Source organism: Prionailurus viverrinus, chromosome B3 (genome assembly GCF_022837055.1).
Source record: "Prionailurus viverrinus isolate Anna chromosome B3, UM_Priviv_1.0, whole genome shotgun sequence".
NCBI classification, from domain to species: Eukaryota; Metazoa; Chordata; class Mammalia; order Carnivora; family Felidae; genus Prionailurus; species Prionailurus viverrinus.
In genome coordinates this window covers 139,883,242-139,904,604 of record NC_062566.1, presented here as the reverse complement: position 1 = coordinate 139,904,604, position 21,363 = coordinate 139,883,242, and the positions used below count along the sequence as shown (strand labels likewise).

General features: G+C 47.8%; 1 protein-coding gene across 7 annotated transcripts in view; it reads left to right on the top strand.

Moving 5' to 3' along the window:
- MOK (MOK protein kinase) overlaps positions 1–21,363 on the top strand; it is a 60,697-nt gene that overhangs the window by 20,956 nt on the left and 18,378 nt on the right. The window contains exons 2-4 of one of the 7 annotated variants that reach the window (XM_047864180.1): positions 2,667–2,781; positions 15,869–15,958; positions 17,509–17,579. In XM_047864180.1, coding sequence (XP_047720136.1) covers positions 2,667–2,781; positions 15,869–15,958; positions 17,509–17,579 — 276 coding nt within the window. Of the gene's footprint in view, positions 1–2,666; positions 2,782–15,843; positions 15,959–17,508; positions 17,580–18,850; positions 19,024–21,363 lie in introns of those variants that run through there. The other 6 variants (XM_047864181.1, XM_047864182.1, XM_047864183.1 and 3 more) reach the window with 6 other exon arrangements.

Here is a 21,363-nt window from a genome sequence, read left to right as displayed (position 1 = left end):
CATTCTTTTAAATATATTCCGTTGTATGGATAAACTACACGTAAGTTATCTAGTTCTACATTGGGGGGCATCAGTTTTTCCCTGTGAAATAATGTTGAACTAACATCCTCGGATACATACATACTTGAACAAGTATTTCTTCCAGGGTAGGTTCTATAGTAGCAGTTGCTGTGTCAAAGGGTATGAATGTCATATGGATTTAATACATGTTGTCAAATTGCACTCTGAATGACCGTCCCAGTGTACATTTGCAGCAGTGGCAAATGGGAATGTGTAGGAGCATTTTCCTTTTAAAAAATTTTTTAACGTTTATTTTTCAGAGGGGAGAGAGTGCGCGCATGAGCCGGGGAAGGGCAGAGAGAGGGAGACAGAGGATCCGAAGCCAACAGCACAGAGCCCAATGGGGGGCTCAAACGCGTGAACCGTGAGATCATGACCTGAGCCAAAGTTGAATGCTTAACCGGCTGAGCCACCCAGGCGCCCCCCATGTTTCTTTTTTTTTTTTTTTAAAGTAGATTCCGTGCCCATCGTGAGCCCAATGTGGGGCTTGAACTCATGACCCCGAGATCACAAGTGGGACGCTTAACCGACTGAGCCCTGAGCCACCCCAGCACCCCCCACTTTTTTTTCCAGGAGCATTTTTTTTTAAATTTTTTTTTCAACCTTTATTTTTGGGACAGAGAGAGACAGAGCATGAACAGGGGAGGGGCAGAGAGAGAGAGGGAGACACAGAATCGGAAACAGGCTCCAGGCTCTGAGCCATCAGCCCAGAGCCCGACGCGGGGCTCGAACTCACGGACCGCGAGATCGTGACCTGGCTGAAGTCGGACGCTTAACCGACTGCGCCACCCAGGCGCCCCGTCCAGGAGCATTTTAAAGTAATCCCAGGCCTCTTACCATTTCACCTAGCAACACTACAGTATTTCTTGTTAACAAGTAAGGACTTTTTTCCTTTGTAAACGCATAATTTCTGAAAAACACCACTTCTAAAAAAAAGAGTGTCTTTTGTTGTTGGTTTTGAACAAACCAGAATTCACACAGGCATTACGAAGAGAGGCATTGAGGATGGCCTTCTTTGGAGTTGTGCTGTGTTAAAAGCCTGCTCTGTGCTTAGGTAGGTTTGGGACCCAGAGGGGACAGACAGGCTTCTTTTGGCCCAGGTCTGTTGAATAGGTTTCTGATCTGTTTGCTTCCGGTCAGCTCCACACTGAAGGTTGTTTTCGAGACGTAGTTCCAAAGCTTGCCCTATTTCTTCTTGGCCCCACTTTCTGCATCTCTGCCTCCGTCTCCGGGACCTCCCTCGAGGCTCTCTGAAACCAGGGCCCGGCTGAGATGTCAGCACAAGGAAGAACCATTTGTGTGACCGGGCAGTCTCAACATGACTGTACAATGTTATTCTCCTATTATTTGGGCTGCAGAAGCTTTTCATCCCAGTTAGACTTTGCCTTTCTGGGTTTTTCTCATTCCTTCCATTGCTTCTTGAAAAGTAGCGTTTCTCTCCTGAGCTCATTGTTGTCTGGAAGGAATGTGCTCAGGCAGTCAGTGGTATCCAACACAGCCCACAGCCCTGCCCCTTCCACCTTCCAGAGGCCTGCGGGCCCGGGGGACCCTGCTCTGGCGCCAGGCTCTCCAGCGCCCCAGCCTGCTGCCTGCCGCCGGACTGCATTTCGTTTTTAGATTTTTGTTCCCAGCAGCACCTCATCTCAAGATCCTTATTTCTGCGTCTGTCAGAGTTCAGCCAGGAAAACAGAAACTGTTCTGGGTCTTTCAGATACTGTGGGATTTTACATAGTGAAACAGAGGCTGTGCCGAGGTGATGGTGGGTGGCAGGGGGCAGCCGGGCCGGGAAGCTGCTGTCAGATTTCAGGAAATCGGGCCGTGCCGCAGATCAGCTGGGCCTCCTGTGGGCTGGGAGGCTGATTTTCAGGAGGATGCTCGGAGGCTGCCCGGAGGCTGCCCAGAGCCCGCCCGCACCCGTGCCCAGGTGCACCTGCTAGAGAGCCCGCCTCCGCTGCTCCGGCTGTCTGTCTGTCCAGTTCTTGCAGGGTGGCCCGGCATCTCGCCACGGGCTCCAGAGTACAGGGGCAGCGGTACTCAGGGCCCACACGTAGCCTAGCTTCTTTTTTGTTTCTCAGCATGAGAAAATCCTGTTTATTCTTGTCCCCCGTTTTATTGAGAAAGAATTGGCACACAGCTTAAGGCGCACAGCACAGTGGTTTGATTTACGGATGTTGTGAAATGATTACCATGATGAGTTCAGCTAACATCCATCTTCTCGTATTAGATACGATAAAAAGAGAAAGGGAAACAGCTTTCTCCTTGTGACCAGGACTCTCCGGACCTAATCTCTTAACGACTCTCCTGTGTGGCAGACGGCAGTGTTGGCTGTAGTCAGTGATCGTGTCACATGTTCCGTCCCTGGCACCTATTTATCTCATAACTGGACGTTTGCACCTCTTGGTCGTCATCTCCAGTCCCCGCCCCTGCCGGCTTCCCTGGAACCGAGGGGAGCACTGAACGCTGGACACCATGAAAGAACCGTGCTCAGCCTGTCGTTGTTGGGTTATCGTGTGGGTTAAAAAAAAAAAAAAAGACCGCTGTCTGGAAGTTGAGTACACAATACATGCATAAATACGTTTTCTTTGTGTGATTCTTTTTATTTGTAGACTATAAAGCAATTGGCAAAATAGGAGAGGGAACGTTTTCCGAAGTTACAAAGCTGCAAAGCCTGAGAGACGGAAGCTACTACGCGTGTAAGCAAATGAAACAGCGCTTTGAAAGGTAGGCGGTCAGAGACCTGTTTAAGACTAAATACAGCTCTGGATTCCGCAGTGGGGGGCTGGTACTCACGCAGTGACAGGTAAGAGACGATCAGCTTTCTTTGGGCAGAGGATTACGGGCTAACTTGAGGTTTATGACACTAGGTTTTATTCGTGTCCGGCCTTGCTGTAACACCAGTGACCAGGGGTCACAGAACATTTAAATTGTAAAAGCGTGCCTCACTTTCAACAGCCTCTGTGTTCCTGAAAGTCGTATGTTGGACTTTTATAAATGAAACCTGTCACGACATCGTAGAGGCACTTGTGGTTTCATTAGTCCTGAGTTCGTTAACCTATTGAGAAACAATTTCCAGATCAGGTTGGGGAACTCTGTTCCCTGACACTGATCCATTGCTGCTCATGGAGAGGGGAGCTGGCTTGTTCTGGGTTCATCACTTGGGGGACTGCTGTGGCTTTGCCCTCAGAGCGGTCTCTCGAATCCCTCAAGTTTGCAGCTTCTAACGGGTCAGACGCCAGGTGTGATTAGGAAGCTCTGTTGGGACAGTGAAGCCGATGCCGCCTCACTGCAGCTGTGGAACTTTCAGTGAAGAGGTTCGAAGCTCAGTCTTTTTTTTTTTTTTTTTTTAATATATCAAAGGAATCGAAGTCTCTAAATATTAAAAGCAAGTTGAAAAGGGGCGCCTGGGTGGCTCAGTCGGTTGCACGTCCGACTTCGGCTCAGGTCATGATCTCACAGTCCGTGAGTTCGAGCCCCGTGTCAGGCTCTGTGCTGACGGCTCCGAGCCTGGAGCCTGTTTCGGATTCTGTGTCTGCCCCTCCCCTGCTCATGCTCTCTCTCTGCCCTAAAAATAAATATAAAAACATTAAAATTTTTTTTAAATAAATAAATAAAAGCAAGATGTAAAAAAAGAGTCCTTCCCCCACATTGACACAGAGCCTTCTGAAGTGTTTCAGGGTATCAACCTTGATTTCGAACTCTTGGCATAAAAAATTACTTCTCAGATCAGAAAGGAGTACAGGGCAGTTCGCCATGTCAGAAGGTCTGAGAACAGTATTGTAATCTTCACGACATCCGCACGGGGCGTGTGGGACCGTCCCTGGTTTGCGAGCACACGAGGAGAGGTGCTTAGAGATCGGAAGTAGCTTGACAGCTGTCACTCTAGGTCACTAGGTGGGCAGAGGCATATTTGAATCCAGATCTTACGAAGCCAAACTCCTCCTTCTCCCCTGCCCGAAGCATGCGGTCATTTACCTGCTGCTGTTGAGACTCTGAAGTCACTGGGTCTCCAGCCCTTCCTCTGTGTGTTCTGCATCCTCTGGGTCTCTTGATCTTTTCCCTCCTCCGTCTTTACCTGTGAACGACTCGTGATGGGAATTTGATGTGCAGCGTACTGATTATCCCACATGTAAAGAGCAGACTTCCTTAAACAGCCAGCTTTCAGAGATGCCACAAACACAGAGTAGCAGAGAAAGGACTTTGAGCAGCGGGACGTGACACGTGCACCTTAGGAGAGGCCTGGAGTCCCCATCGGGTTCCGCTGTCAGGCTCGGGGTGGATGTGTACTTGCAACAGGGCTCGCTCGCCCCTGTCTTGTGAGGAGGTAGATATGAAACGTGGACCAGACAGACAGCCTGCTGACCTGAGGCCTTCCTGCGACCGTTGCTGCGTCGGGGTGACGTGCTGGCCGTCAGGAGGAATCACAGCCAGTCACGGGTGTGCCTTCACGAGAGTCGAGAGATCTCTGTAACGCATCGTAGAAAGGTTGCATCAAAGAACAGGGACGTGGTTTCCTGGCGGTGAAGCGCAGTCTGGATCCACCACCTACCAGGTCCCTGGCACACCGAGTGCCTCGTCCACTGAACCTTGGCCTCCTTGTCGTGAGGTGCTTGACGACTAAATGAGGGAATGAAGGGAAAGTTGGGAGCAAAGCGGGGGCACGCGGCAAATGTTCGATAGATGGTAGCCTTCCTTACTGTATGTGCGGTCATTTGTTGGATTTCAGAAACAATTAATGCTCTTTGTCTTAACTTTAAAAGTGGTTGATGGGGCACCTGGGTGGCTCAGTCGGTTGAGCGCCCGACTTTGGCTCAGGTCACGATCTCACGGTTGGTGAGTTCGAGCTCCACGTCGGGCTCGCTGCTGTCAGCACGGAGCCCGCTTTGGATCCTCTGTCTCCCTCTCTCTCTGCCCCTCCCCCACTTGCGCTCTCTCAAAAGTAAATAAAACATTTAAAAAAATTAAGAAAGTAAAAGTGGTTTATTGGAACATATATTCTTTTAAAAACTCATAAAAGTAAAGGTTTTTAATACAATGCCACTGAGTCAGTGTTACTTTTTAAATTTTGTTTTGTTTTACTTGTTTGTTTGTTTAGTAATCTTTACACTTAATGTGGGGCTTGAACTCACAAACCCAAGATCAAGAGTCCTATGCTCCACTGACCGAGCCAACCAGGCACCCCGGAGTTACTTTCTGTAAAGTTTGTGTACGTATAGGGGATTACGAACAGGCTTTAGTGTATTATTTTTTTAAATATTTATTTATTTTGAAAGGGAGGGTGGGGAAGCATGAGTGGGGAAGGGGCAGAGAGAGAGGGAGACAGCGAATCCCAAGCAGGCTCCGCGCTGTCAGCACAGACCCTGACGGGGCTCAATCTCACAAACCATGAGGTCATGACCTGGGGAACAGGCTTTAGTTTCTGTTGTATAAATAACAATTTCACATATTGGCTTTATTTAAAAGGAAGTACATTTACTCCGGCTAGTGGTATTTTGTCGCTGTTTGAGGTACGGAATCCGTGATAGAGTCTCAGGCTAGTTTTGATAGGTATCTGCCAGCCTGTGTAATTCAAACCTAAGAGGAAGTGGACTCTGGGTTTATTCACGTGAGTTCTGATTTGCTCTTGATACATAGGTTCAAACCTATAGAAGATTATAATCCAATACTGTCATTATTTATCTAATAATTGTTCCTGCTTAGATTCTTCCAGCTGCGGCTCTGGGGAGCTCCTTCAGGTTGGCGCCTATGTTCTTTTGACATGCCCCATCCTTTTTATCTTTTTTCCTTTTTTAACACTTTCATTTCTTCAGATCCTGAAGGCTCATCTTGTATTTTTCCTCCCCTAGAATCATCCATTTCTCCAAGGAGCCCTGGTTCCTTTCATTGGAGAAAGGTATTTATTTTTTAAAAAAAAATTTTTTTTTTCAACGTTTATTTATTTTTGGGACAGAGAGAGACAGAGCATGAATGGGGGAGGGGCAGAGAGAGAGGGAGACACAGAATCGGAAACAGGCTCCAGGCTCCGAGCCATCAGCCCAGAGCCCGACGCGGGGCTCGAACTCACGGACCGCGAGATCGTGACCTGGCTGAAGTCGGACGCTCAACCGACTGTGCCACCCAGGCGCCCCCTGAGAAAGGTATTTAGAAAACGAGATCTTGGCACCAGGCCAAGTAGGCTCATTCCTACTGGGAAGTCAGTCCCCCTAGACTCAGCAGACAGACCTAGTATGTGCGTGTATGATCCATATGTACACACATCTCTCTTTTTCTCTCTCCACCCTCTCATCTGTCTCATCGGGTAAGCATGAGTCCATACCGATAAATGAGTGAATAAATAAATTGGGATGAGGGGACAATTCTTTACAGAAGGATTCCAGTTAATAAATATAGAAGGAATGAGGGAAATAGAAAATCCTCATTAGAATAACAGTGGTAATTTCTACAGGCAAGATAAACTGAGGAACCCTGAAATTAGTAGGTGAAGCTTGGAAGAGAACAGGGTTTCTGCAGAGCCTCCAGTGGTTCCCCCTAACTATTAATTAACGTGGTGGTTCTAGCATATGTCCATACATTATTTGATATCCCTTCCTTCAGGAGGTGGGGCTTACTTTCCTTGCCTTTGAGTGTGGGCTGCACTTGTTCCTAAAGTACAGAAAATAGGAAGGGAAAGTTAGTAACTTTACAATGAGAAACCCGGAAGATACCACCTTAACTAAATGATTAACACCATCAGTAATAAGCCAGATAGGTGTCATGTACTTTCTGATACAATGGGATTGAAAAAGCACACATATCACCTCCATCGTGTTCTTTCCTGAAGATCCATAATCTCCGCTTACTTATGAGAATACATCAGCCCAGCCCAAATTAAGGGGCATTCTGCAGAATACCTGCTTGCTACTCCTTAAAACTGTGAAGGTAATGAAAAACAAAGACACGAACCGTCACAGACTAGAGGGTGAGTAAGGGAACATGACATCTTAATTGCAATGAGGTATCCTTCACCCTGGGAGAGAAAAAGACATTCCCGGGGAAACTGGGGAAATCCAAATAAAGTGTCTAATTAATAGAACTGTACCAATGTTAATTTTTTAGTTTTGATAAATGTTGTGTAAGGTGTTAACATGAAAAGAAGCTGGGTTACAATAGAGAGCTGTACTATCTTGATAACCCTTGTTAGTCTAAAATGATTTGAGGATGCCCAGGTGGCTCTGTCAGTTAAGCATCCGACTTGATATTGGCTCAGGTCATGATCTCACGCTTCATGGGACTGAGTCCTACATTGGGCTCCTCGCTGAACACAAAGCCTGCTTGGGATTCTCTCCCTCTCTGCCCTTCCCCCACTTGCACGTGCATTCTCTCTTTCTCTCTCTCTCAAAACAAATAAATAAACTTAATAAAATGATTATGGGGCACCTGGGTGGCTCGGTGGGTTGAGCTTCCAACTTTGGCTCAGGTCGTGATCTCACAGTTCGTGGGTTCGAGCCCCACATCAGGATCTATGCTGACAGCTCAGAGCCTGGAACCTGCTTTGGGTTCTGTGTCTCCCTCTCTCTCTGCCCCTCCCTCGCTCACACTCTGTTTCCCTCTCAAAAGTAAAATAAAACACTTAAAAAATGAAGCAAAAAATCAAACAAAAATAACCATAAGTGACCTGGAATGACTCATATTGTTCCTAAGCTCCCTCCATTCTTATTTCTGACTTATAGGAAGAAATGACTCTATAGTTTCTAGAAGAAAGACAGCTGCTTTTGGGGTCGTTTCTAGGAAGGAGATTGCTAATAATTTGTTGGATGTTCCAGGGTCGCTGATACTTGGTCCACAAGTTTAATGTTGTTCTTCTGTTTTTTAACCATGAAAATCATATTTCTAGCTTTTGGAGTTCTGGAATATCTATCACCATTATTAAACAGCTTAATCTTATTCAGTTGAAGAAGAATTTTAGGTTCTTTAAAATCCATTTCTGCTCATGTATCACTGTCTAAGTAAATCCTCAAAGTCACCTCGCACAGTCGTGTGGGTGGCATGAGAAACGAGAAGCGGTAACAGGAAAATCAGGCTGAGTCACACGGGCAGAGTGAGGCTGGTATTTGGAGCTGCTGACTCCCACCTCTTCCAAGTTTTACTTCCTTTCCCTCTTACTGAAATAGAAACGGACAGCGTTTGCAGTAATAGTGGCTAGTGTGAAGTGCAGGTAGGGTCACACAAGCCGGTTCTTTAGTGCCGTGGCAGGAAGGGTCCTTTCGGCTCATGAGGACGGTTTTCCTCCAGAGTCACTCAAAGCCTCGGTTCGGGGATAGCGAGTTACTGGCCAGAGGCCTGCGGTGCGGCCCAGGCCTCCCGATCCCTGTTTTGGTCTGTCTTCCCAGTGGTCCCCACCTGCACTCACAAGCACAACAGTTCATTAGAGCCCTCCCCCACCCCCCACCCCCCACCCCCACCCCCACTTTCTTTTTCTTTTTGCTACGATTGTACTCTGTATTCTGCGCATAGAAACACTGTAAAGAAATGGAATGAGTCTCTTTTAAAAAGAAATTCCATCTTGAGCTGTGTAGGCTCTTGCTTTGTATCCTGAAGGAGTAAGACTGACACATACGTGCTACTCGTGGTCAGCACAGGGTCAGGGCCCAGGCTCTGAAGGTAGAACAGCTCTCCCACGGTTAGTTCTGTGACCTGGGATGGTTCCTCACTCCCTCGGTGCCTCAGTTGCTTTGTACCAAGTAGATGCCTCCCCGGGCTCGACCTCACGGGAGCCTCGCGAGGGTTGACCTGAGGCAGGTGGGCACCCCGCACAGTGCTGGTGCCGCGATCCAGCCATCGACCAACCTGCCATACGACAGTGCGGGTGAGCGGGGCTTGAAACCTTCTGAAAACCGAAGTGGGGTGCTAACGGCAATCCTGATGAAGAGGACAGCGGCCAGTCACCACGTGTCTGGCGCCATGCCCAGCCCTGGGTGAGCTGCGGACGTGCGGCATTTAATCCTCGCGGCAGCCCTGCGAGAAAGATGCTGTTGTTGCCTTCTTTCAGACGAGGGAAGCGCGGCTGGAGAGCCGAGTTCTCTCACCTGCCCGGTGTCACCCAGCTGGCCAGCAGTAGGGCCCAGCGTGGGACCCGGGTCTGTGCGGGGCCAAGGCCTGCGTTCTCTCCAGTGCTCTTAATGCCGTGCGGCCGTCCGGTCTTGACTTGGTACGTGGTTTTTCTCAAGTCCCATCACTGCCTGGTCTTCAAATTACTTTTACCAAAATAAAGTCTGCTTTGTGAGGTTATAAATAAAGGCAAAGGCAAGCAATCCATGAGTCACTTTAAGAGCTTTTAGTTAATAATATAATCATAGAAAATCTTAACAAAGTAAACGGAACAGTGTGATGAGCCCCAGGTACCCCGCAGCCGGAATCAACAGGCCTGTGATTTTGATTCGTGTGCACGTTTACCCGGTCCTTCCCCACTTGCTTGTTAGCATATGGGGCTTTTTCTTGAAAGGCAAAATTTGCATCCGTTACAACGCACATTTCTTTACTGTCTAATATTCTGGAAAACAGATGTTCTCGTGTAATTAAGAGATGGAACACTTCTGTCACCTAGGAAGCTCCTTTGTGACAGTTCTCCACCCCCATCCCAGGCTGCCACTATTGCGGGTTTTTTCCTTTGTCCTCTTTAGAAATTCGTCTTAAATGGAATCTTGGAATGTGGTCCCGAGACCAGCTCTGTCGGGTCAGCGTGGACTCTCGGAGGTTCATCTGCACTGTTGCACCCACAGTCGATACCTTTTTACGGCTGAGCCGCACGCACTGTGACCTCAGCACCCTTTGCGTGTCCATTCTCCCGGTGACGGGCTTTGCTGTCGTTTTGGTTTGGGGCTGCTGGCGGTAAAGCTGCCGTGAGAACTCATGCACAAGCCTGCCTGGGATGTGTGTCTTCGTTCTTCCTTAGGCAATCGCCTAGAACAGCATCTCTGGATCAGAGGGTGGGTGTATGTTTAAAAGAAACTGCCAAGCCTTTTCTCGAAGCGATTACACCTGTTTGCATCCCCACCAGCAGGGAAGGAGAGTTCCAGGTGCTCTGTACCCCCACCAGCGTGCGGTGGCGTCCGTGTTAAGTTGAAGCCGTCCTGGTGAACGCCGTGGCCTCTTCCTGTGGTTAGTTTGCTCTTTCCTGACAGCCGGTGGCGAAGAATGCTGACTCGTGTGCTTATCGGCCATTCGTGTACCTTCTTTCTTGAAACGTGTCAGAGTATTTCTTTCCTAAACATTTGAAATCATTCACCTGTGAAATCTCTGGGCCTAGAAGGTTTCTTCGTGGGGGGGCCCCCCTCCACCCCCCCCCCCTCCGGCCGCATAACATTGGTCACAGCGTCACTTGTAGTGGCGACGAGCTGGAAACGGAACGAAGGAGTGGGGCAGGTGGGGCGTCATGGTACGTCTGCACCGTGGGATGTTGAAGAATCAGAACCATGCCAAATGATACAGGGTCCTCGTAGGTTTTTTTTATTTATTTTATTTTTTTTTAAATTTTTTTTTTTTTAACGTTTATTTTCGAGACAGGGAGAGACAGAACATGAACAGGGGAGGGTCAGAGAGAGGGAGACACAGAATATGAAGCAGGCTTCAGGCTCTGAGCTGTCAGCACAGAGCCCGACGCGGGGCTAGAACTCACGGACCGCGAGATCATGATCTGAGCCCAAGTCGGCCGCCTAACCGACTGAGCCACCCAGGTGCCCCTTCGTAGGTTTTTTTAAAGCTCCATTGAGATGTAATTTACATGTCATCAAATCCACCCATGGTAGGAGCAGTTTAGGAAATTTATGCAGGTGTCCAGCTGCCGCCACGATCCCATCTAAGAGCACTTCCGTCAGCCGTGAGGAGGCCCTTGGTAACAAATTCCATTTCTTTGGGAAACATGCGGCTATTTTGGTTTTCAGGTTTGTGTCACATTTGGTAATTGTGTTTCTCAAGGACTTTGTCTATTTAAGTTGTCATATTTCTTGGCATACAGTTGTTCGTGTTACCCCCTTTCGGCTTTTTAACATCTAACTGTAGTTATATCGTCTCTTTCACTCCTGATATCGGTTGGCAGTGTTGGTGTTTTATGTCATTTTTTCCTCCATTGGTCTTGCCAGGGGTTTATCAGTTTTATGAATCTTTTCAAAGAATCGTTGTTAATTTCCTCTGTTGTTTGTTTGTTTTCTGTGCCATTGATTTCTGTTCTTCCATTATTGCTTTTCTTCTACTTTGGTTTAATTTAGTGTTCTTATTCTGCTGTCTAAAGGTGAAAACTTGGATAATTGGTTTGTAACTATTTCTTCCTTTCCAACATAAGCATTTAAAGCCATAAATACACTTCTAAGCCCTGTTTTCCTGCATCCTATACATTTTGATATGTTGTGCTTTCTTGTTGTTTGGCTTAAATGTTTTCTAACTTCCCTTGTGATTTCTTCTTTACCCGTGGTTTATTTACAAGTGTGTTGCTTAATTTGCAGGTGTTTGGGATTTTTCTAGCTAACTTACTATCATTGATTTCTAGTTTACGCCCATTGTAGTCAGAGAACAACATGTTCTGGAAGTCTTTGTATTTGGAAATTTATCGAGATTTATCTTTGGGTCCAGATATTCATCTGAGTGGAGAGCATATTCTAGCTCTAGGTGTTAAGTAATAGGTGTTATGTAAAAGCTCGTTAGGTCAAGGTGGTTAACAGTGCTGTTAGGATCTTGGATCTCTTTACTGGTTTTCTGAATGACTGTTGTGTCATTCAGTTGTGTCTCAGTTGTGTCTCAGTTGTGTAGAGAGTATTGAAACTTCCAACCCTTTCTTCTTTCTTCTGTCAGTTTTCACTTGTGTATTGAAGCTTTCTTTTTTTTTTTTTTTTTTTTTTTTAATTTTTTTTAACGTTTATTTATTTTTGAGACAGAGAGAGACAGAGCATGAAGGGGGGAGGGGCAGAGAGAGAAGGAGACACAGAATCGGAAGCAGGCTCCAGGCTCCGAGCCATCAGCCCGGAGCCCGACGCGGGGCTCGAACTCACGGACCGCAAGATCGTGACCTGAGCTGAAGTCGGACGCTTAACCGACTGCGCCACCCAGGTGCCCCTTGAAGCTTTCTTACTTAGCACACACACGTTTGTAACTGTCATGCCTTTTTGATGTATTGTCCCATCACTATGAAAGCATTATAGATAGTAATCATCTTTTTTTAGGGGCACCTGGGTGACTCATTCGGTGAAGCGTCCGACTTCAGCCCAGGTCATGATCTCGCGGTCCGTGAGTTCGAGCCCCGTGTCGGGCTCTGGGCTGACGGCTCAGAGCCTGGAGCCTGCTTCCGATTCCGTGTCTCCCTCTCTCTCTGCCCCTCCCCCATTCATGCTCTGTCTCTCTCTGTCTCAAAAATAAACGCTAAAAAAAATTAAAGAAGTAATAATCTTTGTTTTGAAGTCTAGTTTGTCTAATATTAATATACCCACTTCTTCCCCTTCAGCTTAGGGACTTTCTTCCTGCAGACTGGATTGGTTAGATAAACTTTTCTGTAAAACCCTTCCAATAAAATGAAGTGTTGACATTGGAAAATTAATATTTTTTATTCTTTAAAGACTTGGACCCGGTAATATCATTTTTCCAGTTGTGGAAAAACGCACGTATGGGGGATCTTGTCTCTTCCTTTTGGAGCAGAGGCTGCCTGCACTCCTCTGTGTCCAGGTCCTCGATCGCTTCGGTCTCCAGCAGGACAGTGAAAACGAACAAAACCCTGAATGTCACCTGACCACAAAATTCGAAGCAACTTCAAGGCGCAGAAAAGTGGTTAATTCCAATTGTTAGATATTTTTCATGATTTTTAAAAGAACAGGGTTTATTTGTATTTTAGTAAAACGAAATATTGTTGGGGCACCTGGGTGGCTCAGTCAGTTGAGCGTCTGACTCTTGATTTCAGCTCAGGCCATGGTCCCAGGATCGTGGGATCAAGCCCTGTGTTGCGCTCTGCTCTGAGTGTGGAGCCTGCTTGAGATATTCTCTCTCTCTCTCTCTCTCTCTCTCTCTCCCTCCCTCCCTCCCTCCCTCCCTCTCTTTTCCCCCCCTCCCCCCAATAAAATTTAATAAAATATTGTTATTTGAACAAAGCTAGTGATACTTAGATGAAAATGTCTTTTTAAATGTATTAGTTCATTATTTCTGAGAGAAATGTCTGTGGAGACACGAAAGAATTATGTCTGCAATAAGCAATCATGTGTTTCAGGGTATGAGAACAGGTTTTCATATTAAAGCTGAGCAGAGTGGATACTTGTTCGTCTCAATGCCCAGGCTGTTTGACCCTCCAGTTCGGAAAACTTATTTTTTTCCTATAGGGTGTTCGGAAATCAGAGCTGTTGCCGGCTCCACTGGGTTTCCCAGCCTTGGTACTGCTGACATTCGGGCCCAGGTTATTACTTATTGTGGGGCCTGTCCTGGGCCCCGTGGGATACTGAGCATCAACCCCGGCTGCTGCCACTGAATGCCAAATGGAACAGTATGTTACAGAACCTGTGACAGCTAACGGCGTCCCAGACATTGTCAAACATCCCCTGGGGGGCAAGGTCCCTCCCCCATGAGAGCCACTGACCTACGTCATGCCAGGGGTAGAGGCATGACAGGCACAGGCATCGGGTGGAGGTGGGGTCTCCAGCAACCTAGCCCTGAGTCAGGAGACCCCCCCACAAGGTGCGGGACCTCGAAGAGGGGCTCAGTGGTCTCCTCCAGTGCAGACCCCAGGGAGAGGGATTAAACGAGGCTCTTCCATCGGTTGCCCATGTGCCCCCACAAGAGTGTTTCACTTGATCTTTCTTTCTTCCTATTGCCTGATTGGTATCTTTGTTCACCTCCCCTGTCCGAAGGAAAAAAGGTATTCCTATCATGCCACTCAAAGGATGGTCTGGAGCGGTGTGTTCTCTGGAACCCTCGTTCTAAGGGTTGGTGACTAGATAGTTTGTAAGAAGTGATCCTAGGGCAAAAAAGTTTGGGAAATGTTGGTTTCAATAAAGGTAAACTTCTATGGGATTTTTTAACGTATATTTATTTTTGAGAGAGAGAGAGAGAGAGAGAGAGAGCAAGCATGAGTGGGGGAGGGGCAGAGAGAGAGGGAGACACAGAAATCGAAGCAGGCGCCAGGCTCCGAGCTGTCAGCGCAGAGCCCGACGCGGGGCTCGACCTTACAAACCGCGAGATCGTGACCTGAGCCGAAGTCGAACACAAACCGACTGAGCCTCCCAGGCGCCCCAATTTGTAGGATCTTTGAAAACTTTTCAACAGTAAAATCAACAGTAGTTTATGGCTTTCCAAAAGGAGCTGGAGTGGGCCTATCTCAAACTTTCTGAGCGTGAAGTTTCTTGATAAAGCATTTTCTAGAGGAAGAATGTTCTATGGGACATATTTGGGAAGCATTGTTCTAAAGGCATCTAGGGGAGGCCGTGATGCTGGCGAGGAGCAGGTGGTGGGGTAGGCACTAAGCTGACAGAGTGGAGAGCGTCATGATCTGGTCTCTGCACACGCCAGGCCGAACATGGCCTGGAACAGCGAAAGACTCCTACTCTGGGTAGTAACCGGCTATCCTGAGCCTCTTGAGTGCTGACCCTTCCCACCTTCACCCTACACCTGGCCCTTGGCCGGCACTCCCCAGACCTCTCCTCTCTCCAGAGCTAAAAGGTTAGTACCTGGTTCAACAGGGGCCCCCTCTGTAGGACCTTGTGCCAGCACGGTGGGCTCTGTCTTTTCTGGTTGGTTGTTGACTGTGATGCACAAGTTGCTAACATTTTGCACATGTCGTCCTGGGTGTGAGGGAAGCAACAGGGGAAAGTAAATGAAAACGAGTCTAAAACTTGTAGTCAGAAATATCCTTACACTCAGACTATTCAGGCTTTTCTCATATACCAGGCTCCCATTTGTTGGCTGGCACGAGACTTAACATATTCACACTGATTTAAGACAGTAATAATACACTATTGGGTATAACTGCTCTTTGAAGAACCAGACAAAATGCTGAGCTTTACACTGTATATTAAAAGTTGGCAGAACAGAGTTTTGGCAGTTCAAAGGAAGAAGACTATTCCCACAGTTAGTTCCTTTCAGAGCCGAGGCCATGGAAGTCTCTGGTGGATCTAGTCATTTGATTGGACGTGACCACGACCACGACCGTGACCGTGGGCCCGTCCGGGGGGGTTATCTCTTGGAAGCGGTCTCTGGAGTGTGGTGACAGCCAGCCCATCCCCATCTGCTTCCGTCCCACTCACATTGGCGAGGTTTGGGATGTAAACGGCGTCTGGCAGACCCGTCTTCGTAAAGAAGAGCTGGCGGTAGGTAAGTCACACCTGCCGAGGGAACGCCAGCCGCCAGCAACGAAAGTGAGAAAATATACGAAAGTGAGAAAATATACGGCTTTCATGAAAGATAACGAAGATTAGTGTGTTCGTGGAAATTTGAGATGGGTATTTTCAGGGGGTATTTCTGTTGCTCAATTGGTTAGTTCCCATAAACTGATTAATAGGAAATTCTAATGTTTGTTTCCATGTTTACTAATTATAAAAGAAACCACTAAGGTATTCTTTCAGGAGCTTCGATGGGAAAATTTGCATAAATGTCCAAAGCCATAAGAACCTTGTTTTTTATCAGATGATGCAGAACGAGACATGTTGAACGTCACCTGCTGGCGGGAGAAATAATGAGTCGATGAACTTGCTTGAAATATGTGTGAGGTTCTCAGTTGTGATCATGGGTAATAAATAATGATTGAATAACCCCAATCTGAGGCTGACTTGAATTATGAATTAGTTATTTATTTTTACCCACGCAATAGTATCGAGCAAGTGAACAGTCTACGGGAGATACAAGCACTGAGGCGCCTGAACCCACACCCGAACATCCTCACGTTGCACGAAGTGGTTTTGTAAGTATTCCTGGGGCTTTACAATGATCTGCATTTGATGACAATGATCAAATCTCTTTTTAAGGAAGAAAACTGTGGGAGACATTTGAAATATTTGCTTCGTAGCTCAGGGAGTAATGATTCTCATTTTATCTTAAGTCACGTATTTATGTGGACAAATGTGTGTCTGATTCCTAATGTGGAAATACCTTCGTTTAGGTGATTCCCTATCATAAAAGTGGACAGAATTCAAACGATTCCTCTCCCGTAGCTCAGTGAGGCTTCCTTGTGGGCAGTGGCCTGTGCATCCGAGGCCTCGAGTGTGAGTTATGGGCAAATGGGAAAGCACTGTGGTCCTACATCAGGGATTGTCATGTGTCAGGGATTGTCCCTGCCGGCTGTCATGTCTGCACCGTGTCAGGTAGCATGACCCCCCCCCCGCACCTTACTATGGTTGCTGTAATTTGGGGGACTTGTCACTTGTGTTCTAATTATAGATTAGTCTCCTTACGTGAGGCTCACCTACCCATCAGGAAGGCAGGGCACACCTCACCTGCGGGTGCCGGCAGTTCCGCACTGCCCTTCTGGACTCTGAGCCGGGAACTCGGACCCAGGGTTCTGGAACTTGCCTTTCTGTGCGCCCTGAGAAGGTGCACGCTCCGTGAAGCTCTCCGCGGCGCTCCAGGCCGCTTTAAAACCAGCCGGGACACTACGGTCTCTGACGAAGCGCAGTGGGTTTTCATCAGGGAAGAGAGCAGTTTGAAACTCAAAGTGGAATGTCTTGTCATAGCCGCGTGGCCTCCTGGCCTGGAGCCCGCAGTGCGCACTGGTCACAACACCGCCCACTGCACGCCGCGTCCTGGGCACTCTCCGGGCCTGTGTGTGCGCCCCCCTCCAGGCAGCCCCTCTGGAGGCAACCTGACTAGTAGGGTCTGGAGTGACACGTGCTCCTCTGCCGAGGGCTCAGGGGCCTTCAAACAGGGCAGTGTGAGCTCCAGAGAAGCTGGCAGCCCGGCCAGAGGCCTCGGTCCCCACCCCGTGCAAGGCCTGGACCCCACCTGGGCTTGGGGTGACCCGTCTTCCTCCCTTTTCCCCTGACTGGTTTGTGGATTTTTGTCTCCCCGTCATAATTTATCCCAGGTACATGGAAGAATCTAGGTAAGTTAGAACTAAGTTTGCAGTCACGGAGCATGAATTAAATTCTTTCTCCTCTGTTTTGCTTAGCCGACTCTCGACCTCCTTTCTCCTTTCTGCCAGTAGTTAGTTCTATATTTTTAAGACACATCTCATTAAAAAGGGGGGAAGCATTTGGAATTTTTGCTTAAAGTGGGATTTTACTGTTATTTTATTATATTTTATTTTATTTTTACTGTTATTTTAAATTAATTTTAAATTAATTGACTGAAATAATTGACTGAAAATCGCAACTTCTGTTTCAGTCACTATGCCCCAGGCTTTGAGGCGGGAGGGCTTTATGTTTACCAGAAATGTGCACAAATGAATTAAATATTTGATGATAGTTTCTGATTAAGACAAGAAAAACATTTTTAAAAACCTGATTTCTTCTTCAGCGACAGAAAATCTGGTTCTCTTGCACTAATATGTGAACTTATGGACATGAATATTTATGAGCTAATACGAGGTACGTAGAATAATTTGCAAGCTAATCTAAGATCTTCTTCTAAAGCCTGTCGTCCACGTATGCTTTGTTTTAGTTCTGAAAACCCTCAGTCACCTCTTGGGAGGTATTTTTCTGGCAGTCTCGTCTCCTCAACACAGGGCGGTCAGGGAGAAGTAAAGCCATCTAGGTCCAGGCTGGCAGGTGACACGGGTGCTCAGGCCTTCCTCACCTCAGGTCCCTGCAGGGGGCGCTGTGCCGCTCCAGAGGTCACTCTGGTGGCTCTGCTCAAAATAAGGCAAGGCTTGTCCTCCAAGAGCCTCCCTCGGCCGAGAGGCGACCCCCTTCCATTCAGATCCTTATAACGTCTTTCTGCTCATCACTTTCCTCTGAACGGCAGAGCTCCGTTCGGGAAAGCACGGCGCCCGAGCCGGCCTCAGTCAGGGCCGGTTTGGGCGGCTGATAGAGGGCACCTGAAGGAACACGGAGGCGATGGTTGGTCCGCGTTCAGCAAATATCCCTGGGGGTCTGACTGCACAGTCGCGTTAGATGTCAGGACAAATGAGCCTCGTGGCTGTCCCTGAGAGAGCACAGAAAGCGTGGCATCTTAACGACCGATCACGCGGTGCCGATCGGACGAATGAGAGCAGATTTGCCTTGCGTTATGTGAGTGACTGTTTGTGGCTTGAAAGAACCATTTAAAAAGTGCCGTATCATCCTAAACGAGTCAGGCCAGCCCAAAGGTGGTATGGAAAGCGGCAGGTAGCATTTTTGAGATCAGGAAGCTATTTTTGCGATGAGGGCGACCCTGGTGTGGAAGAAACACACGAAGAGTCGGAATAAAACGGTGATGAAGTCAGAATGTGGGGAAAAGCGTTGTCATCAAATTAGTAGGTCCTCTATGCGATTTGACATGTGTGCTTTAGTAGCTCACTAACAAAATAAATAGTAGCAATAGGCAAGCTTTCCTACACCCACAGAAGTTGATGAAGAGCTTTTGGATCTTTTCGAGAAAGTGGGAGATCGCCTTTTGTCCGGGCATGTGTGGTATTTCCTGTGTTACAAACCTGGTGTATTTTATTCATAGGTAAGCCTATCCCCTCGGGGACCTGTTTCATTGCGTTTTGAGTACAATGCTAACAAGGTTGCCAGGTTTCTCAGTATAGAACCCATTCGGAATAGAGCCATTGGCTGGAAGGAGCTTCTAGAATTCGGCCCACCAGCAGTAACGGGAAGCGACAGGCGACAGTCCTACAATGCGGGATGAAACTGAAAATATAAAACGGGAGGACAACGACAGCAGCGCCCCCGCGGCTGAGCGCAGTCTGGGCAGCCGGAAGACCCCAGACGCCCCAAGACGGGTTAGAGAACGCGCAGCCGCGGGCTGGACTGCGGTAAGCCTACCGCGCCGGTAAACGTGATGGAAACAGCAGGGAAAGTGAAGAAAAGATTTAAAAAAGCTTCCCAGGTAAAGGATCACAATAGAGCAGAGTTTCACTTTCAAAGAGTAAACCTTATTGATCTGGAAACTCCGCTTGTTAAGCATCGATTCCAAATAGTCTGGATCCACGAGGTGGTGCTCAGGATTACATTTTCTCCTGCGTCCTGTGGGACGTGGATTGTCCACTCTGCTCCTCCCCGTACATCTGTCTGCCAGAGTGTCAGGACGGGGTCCCCAGTACAGTCAAGACAAACAACCACCAAACTTCATTATTTCGTTATGTGAGCCAACATTTTGCTTTTTTTTCTCATTAAAAAAATTTTTTTTAATGTTTATTTTTGAGAGAGTGAGAGAGAGACACAGTGCGAGCGGGGGAGGGGCAGAGAGAGAGGGAGACACAGAATCCAAAGCAGGCTCCAGGCTCTGAGCTGTCAGCACAGAGGCCAACACAGGGCTTGAACTCATGGACTGCAAGATCATGACCTGAGCGGAAGTCGGAGGCTTAACCGACTGAGCCTCCCAGGTGCCCCTGATTATCCCCATTTTAAAGATGGAGAAATGGAGGCACGGGGAGATAAGTACCTTGTCCGAGGTTATGGACACGTGGTAGACACGGAGTTTGGACTCAGCCTGTTCCAGAGTGCGTGTTCTCAGCCACCACACATCCAGCCTCTTGACAACCCTCTTTGGTTGGCGCTGTTATCATCTACACTTTACGGACAAGGAGACCGAGGTTTCAAGGATTAAGTGGTAACCACCACACCCCACTGCTCCTCTGGGTCTCTACTGCTGGCCCCAGCTCAGTGCCTCAAATGAATGGGCGCCTGCTAACAATTTGTTGTTATTGATGGTCACAGTGGTTTATTGAAACCTGAGTCGGTCACGAAAGCTTTTTCTACTAGAGTGACAATTCATTTTACTGAAGTGACTGCTCTCCTGGATGATGAGAATGTTGAGTAGCACCGTCAGACGCGGAAGAACCAGCTAATGGCACAAGAGAAGGATCGCCCAGTCTTGGCTGGATTGTCTGCTTATATGCACGGCAGCGTGCAAGGTCGGGCAGAGGTAGAGGAGAAGAACAGAAGATGCTTTTTTGATAAACAGTGTAGAGTCTGTTGAAGAGAGAAGAGAAACTATATGAAGGTCAAAATCATTAGAGGCGAATTGCTGGGGAAATTTTCTCTTTACCCAGTGGGTGTCAGATGAGGCGGAGATGACTGGGCTTTACCCGGAAGACTGGGGGGAGTAGGCAAATGCAGGCGAGGGTGTCTCATTCACTGCTACATGCTATGCACTGCTCTGGAGGTGGACCCAGTGGGGAACACGACAGACACGGTCCCATCCACGTGGGCTCACGCTCAGGAAGACGGAGACACTGAACAAGTAAAGAAATGATCAAGAAGGAGATCAAGACAGGATAAGTGTTACGAGTGAATAAAACAGGTCCCGTGTGAGATTGATGGGGACAGAGTGTTCCAGACAGAGACGAGTAGTGCAAAGGTCCTGAGGCCACTGTGAGGTTAGGAGGCCAGTGTGGCTGGAGCACTAGGAAGGAAGTTAGAAATGAGGTAGGTAGGGGCCAGGAGGCAGGGAGGGCCGGGGTAAGAATTCACGTCATTCTAAGTTCAGTGGGAAGCTTTAGTGGGTTTTAAGTGTTTATTTAATTTTGAGAGAGAGCAAGCAAGCACGAGAGGGGCAGAGAGAGGGGGAGAGAGAATCCCAAGCAGTGTCCATGCTATCAGCGCAGAGCCGACAATGGGCTCAATCCCACGAACTGCGAGATCATGACTTGAGCCAAAATCAATAGCCGGACACTCAATCGACCGAGCCACCTCGGCGTCCCACATTGATGGGTTTTAAAGCAGGGAAGAAGCATCTTTTTTTTTTTTTAATTTTTTTTTTAACGTTTTATTTATTTTTGAGACAGAGAGAGACAGAGCATGAATGGGGGAGGGGCAGAGAGAGAGGGAGACACAGAATCGGAAACAGGCTCCAGGCTCTGAGCCATCAGCCCAGAGCCTGACGTGGGGCTCGAACTCACGGACCGCGAGATTGTGACCTGAGCCAAAGTCGGACGTTTAACCGACTGAGCCACCCAGGCGCCCCAAATAGGGAAGAAGCATCTTTTGATTGGGGTTTAGACCAGTGTTTCTAAAACTATAGTCGAAGACCGGTTGTTTGTTCGTTTGCTTTTTCCCAGTGTGTTGTGGACCGGACTTTTGTAAAATACATAAAAATTAATTACCAGAAAAACAGTCATGTGCTTGGATGTCACAGCGGCGTTGAATTGCTGTACAAGTTTCTGGTCACTCTTAGTTTTTGCCGTCTCCTCCTAAACCAGAGACAAACAGCCCCGGACTGGTATCA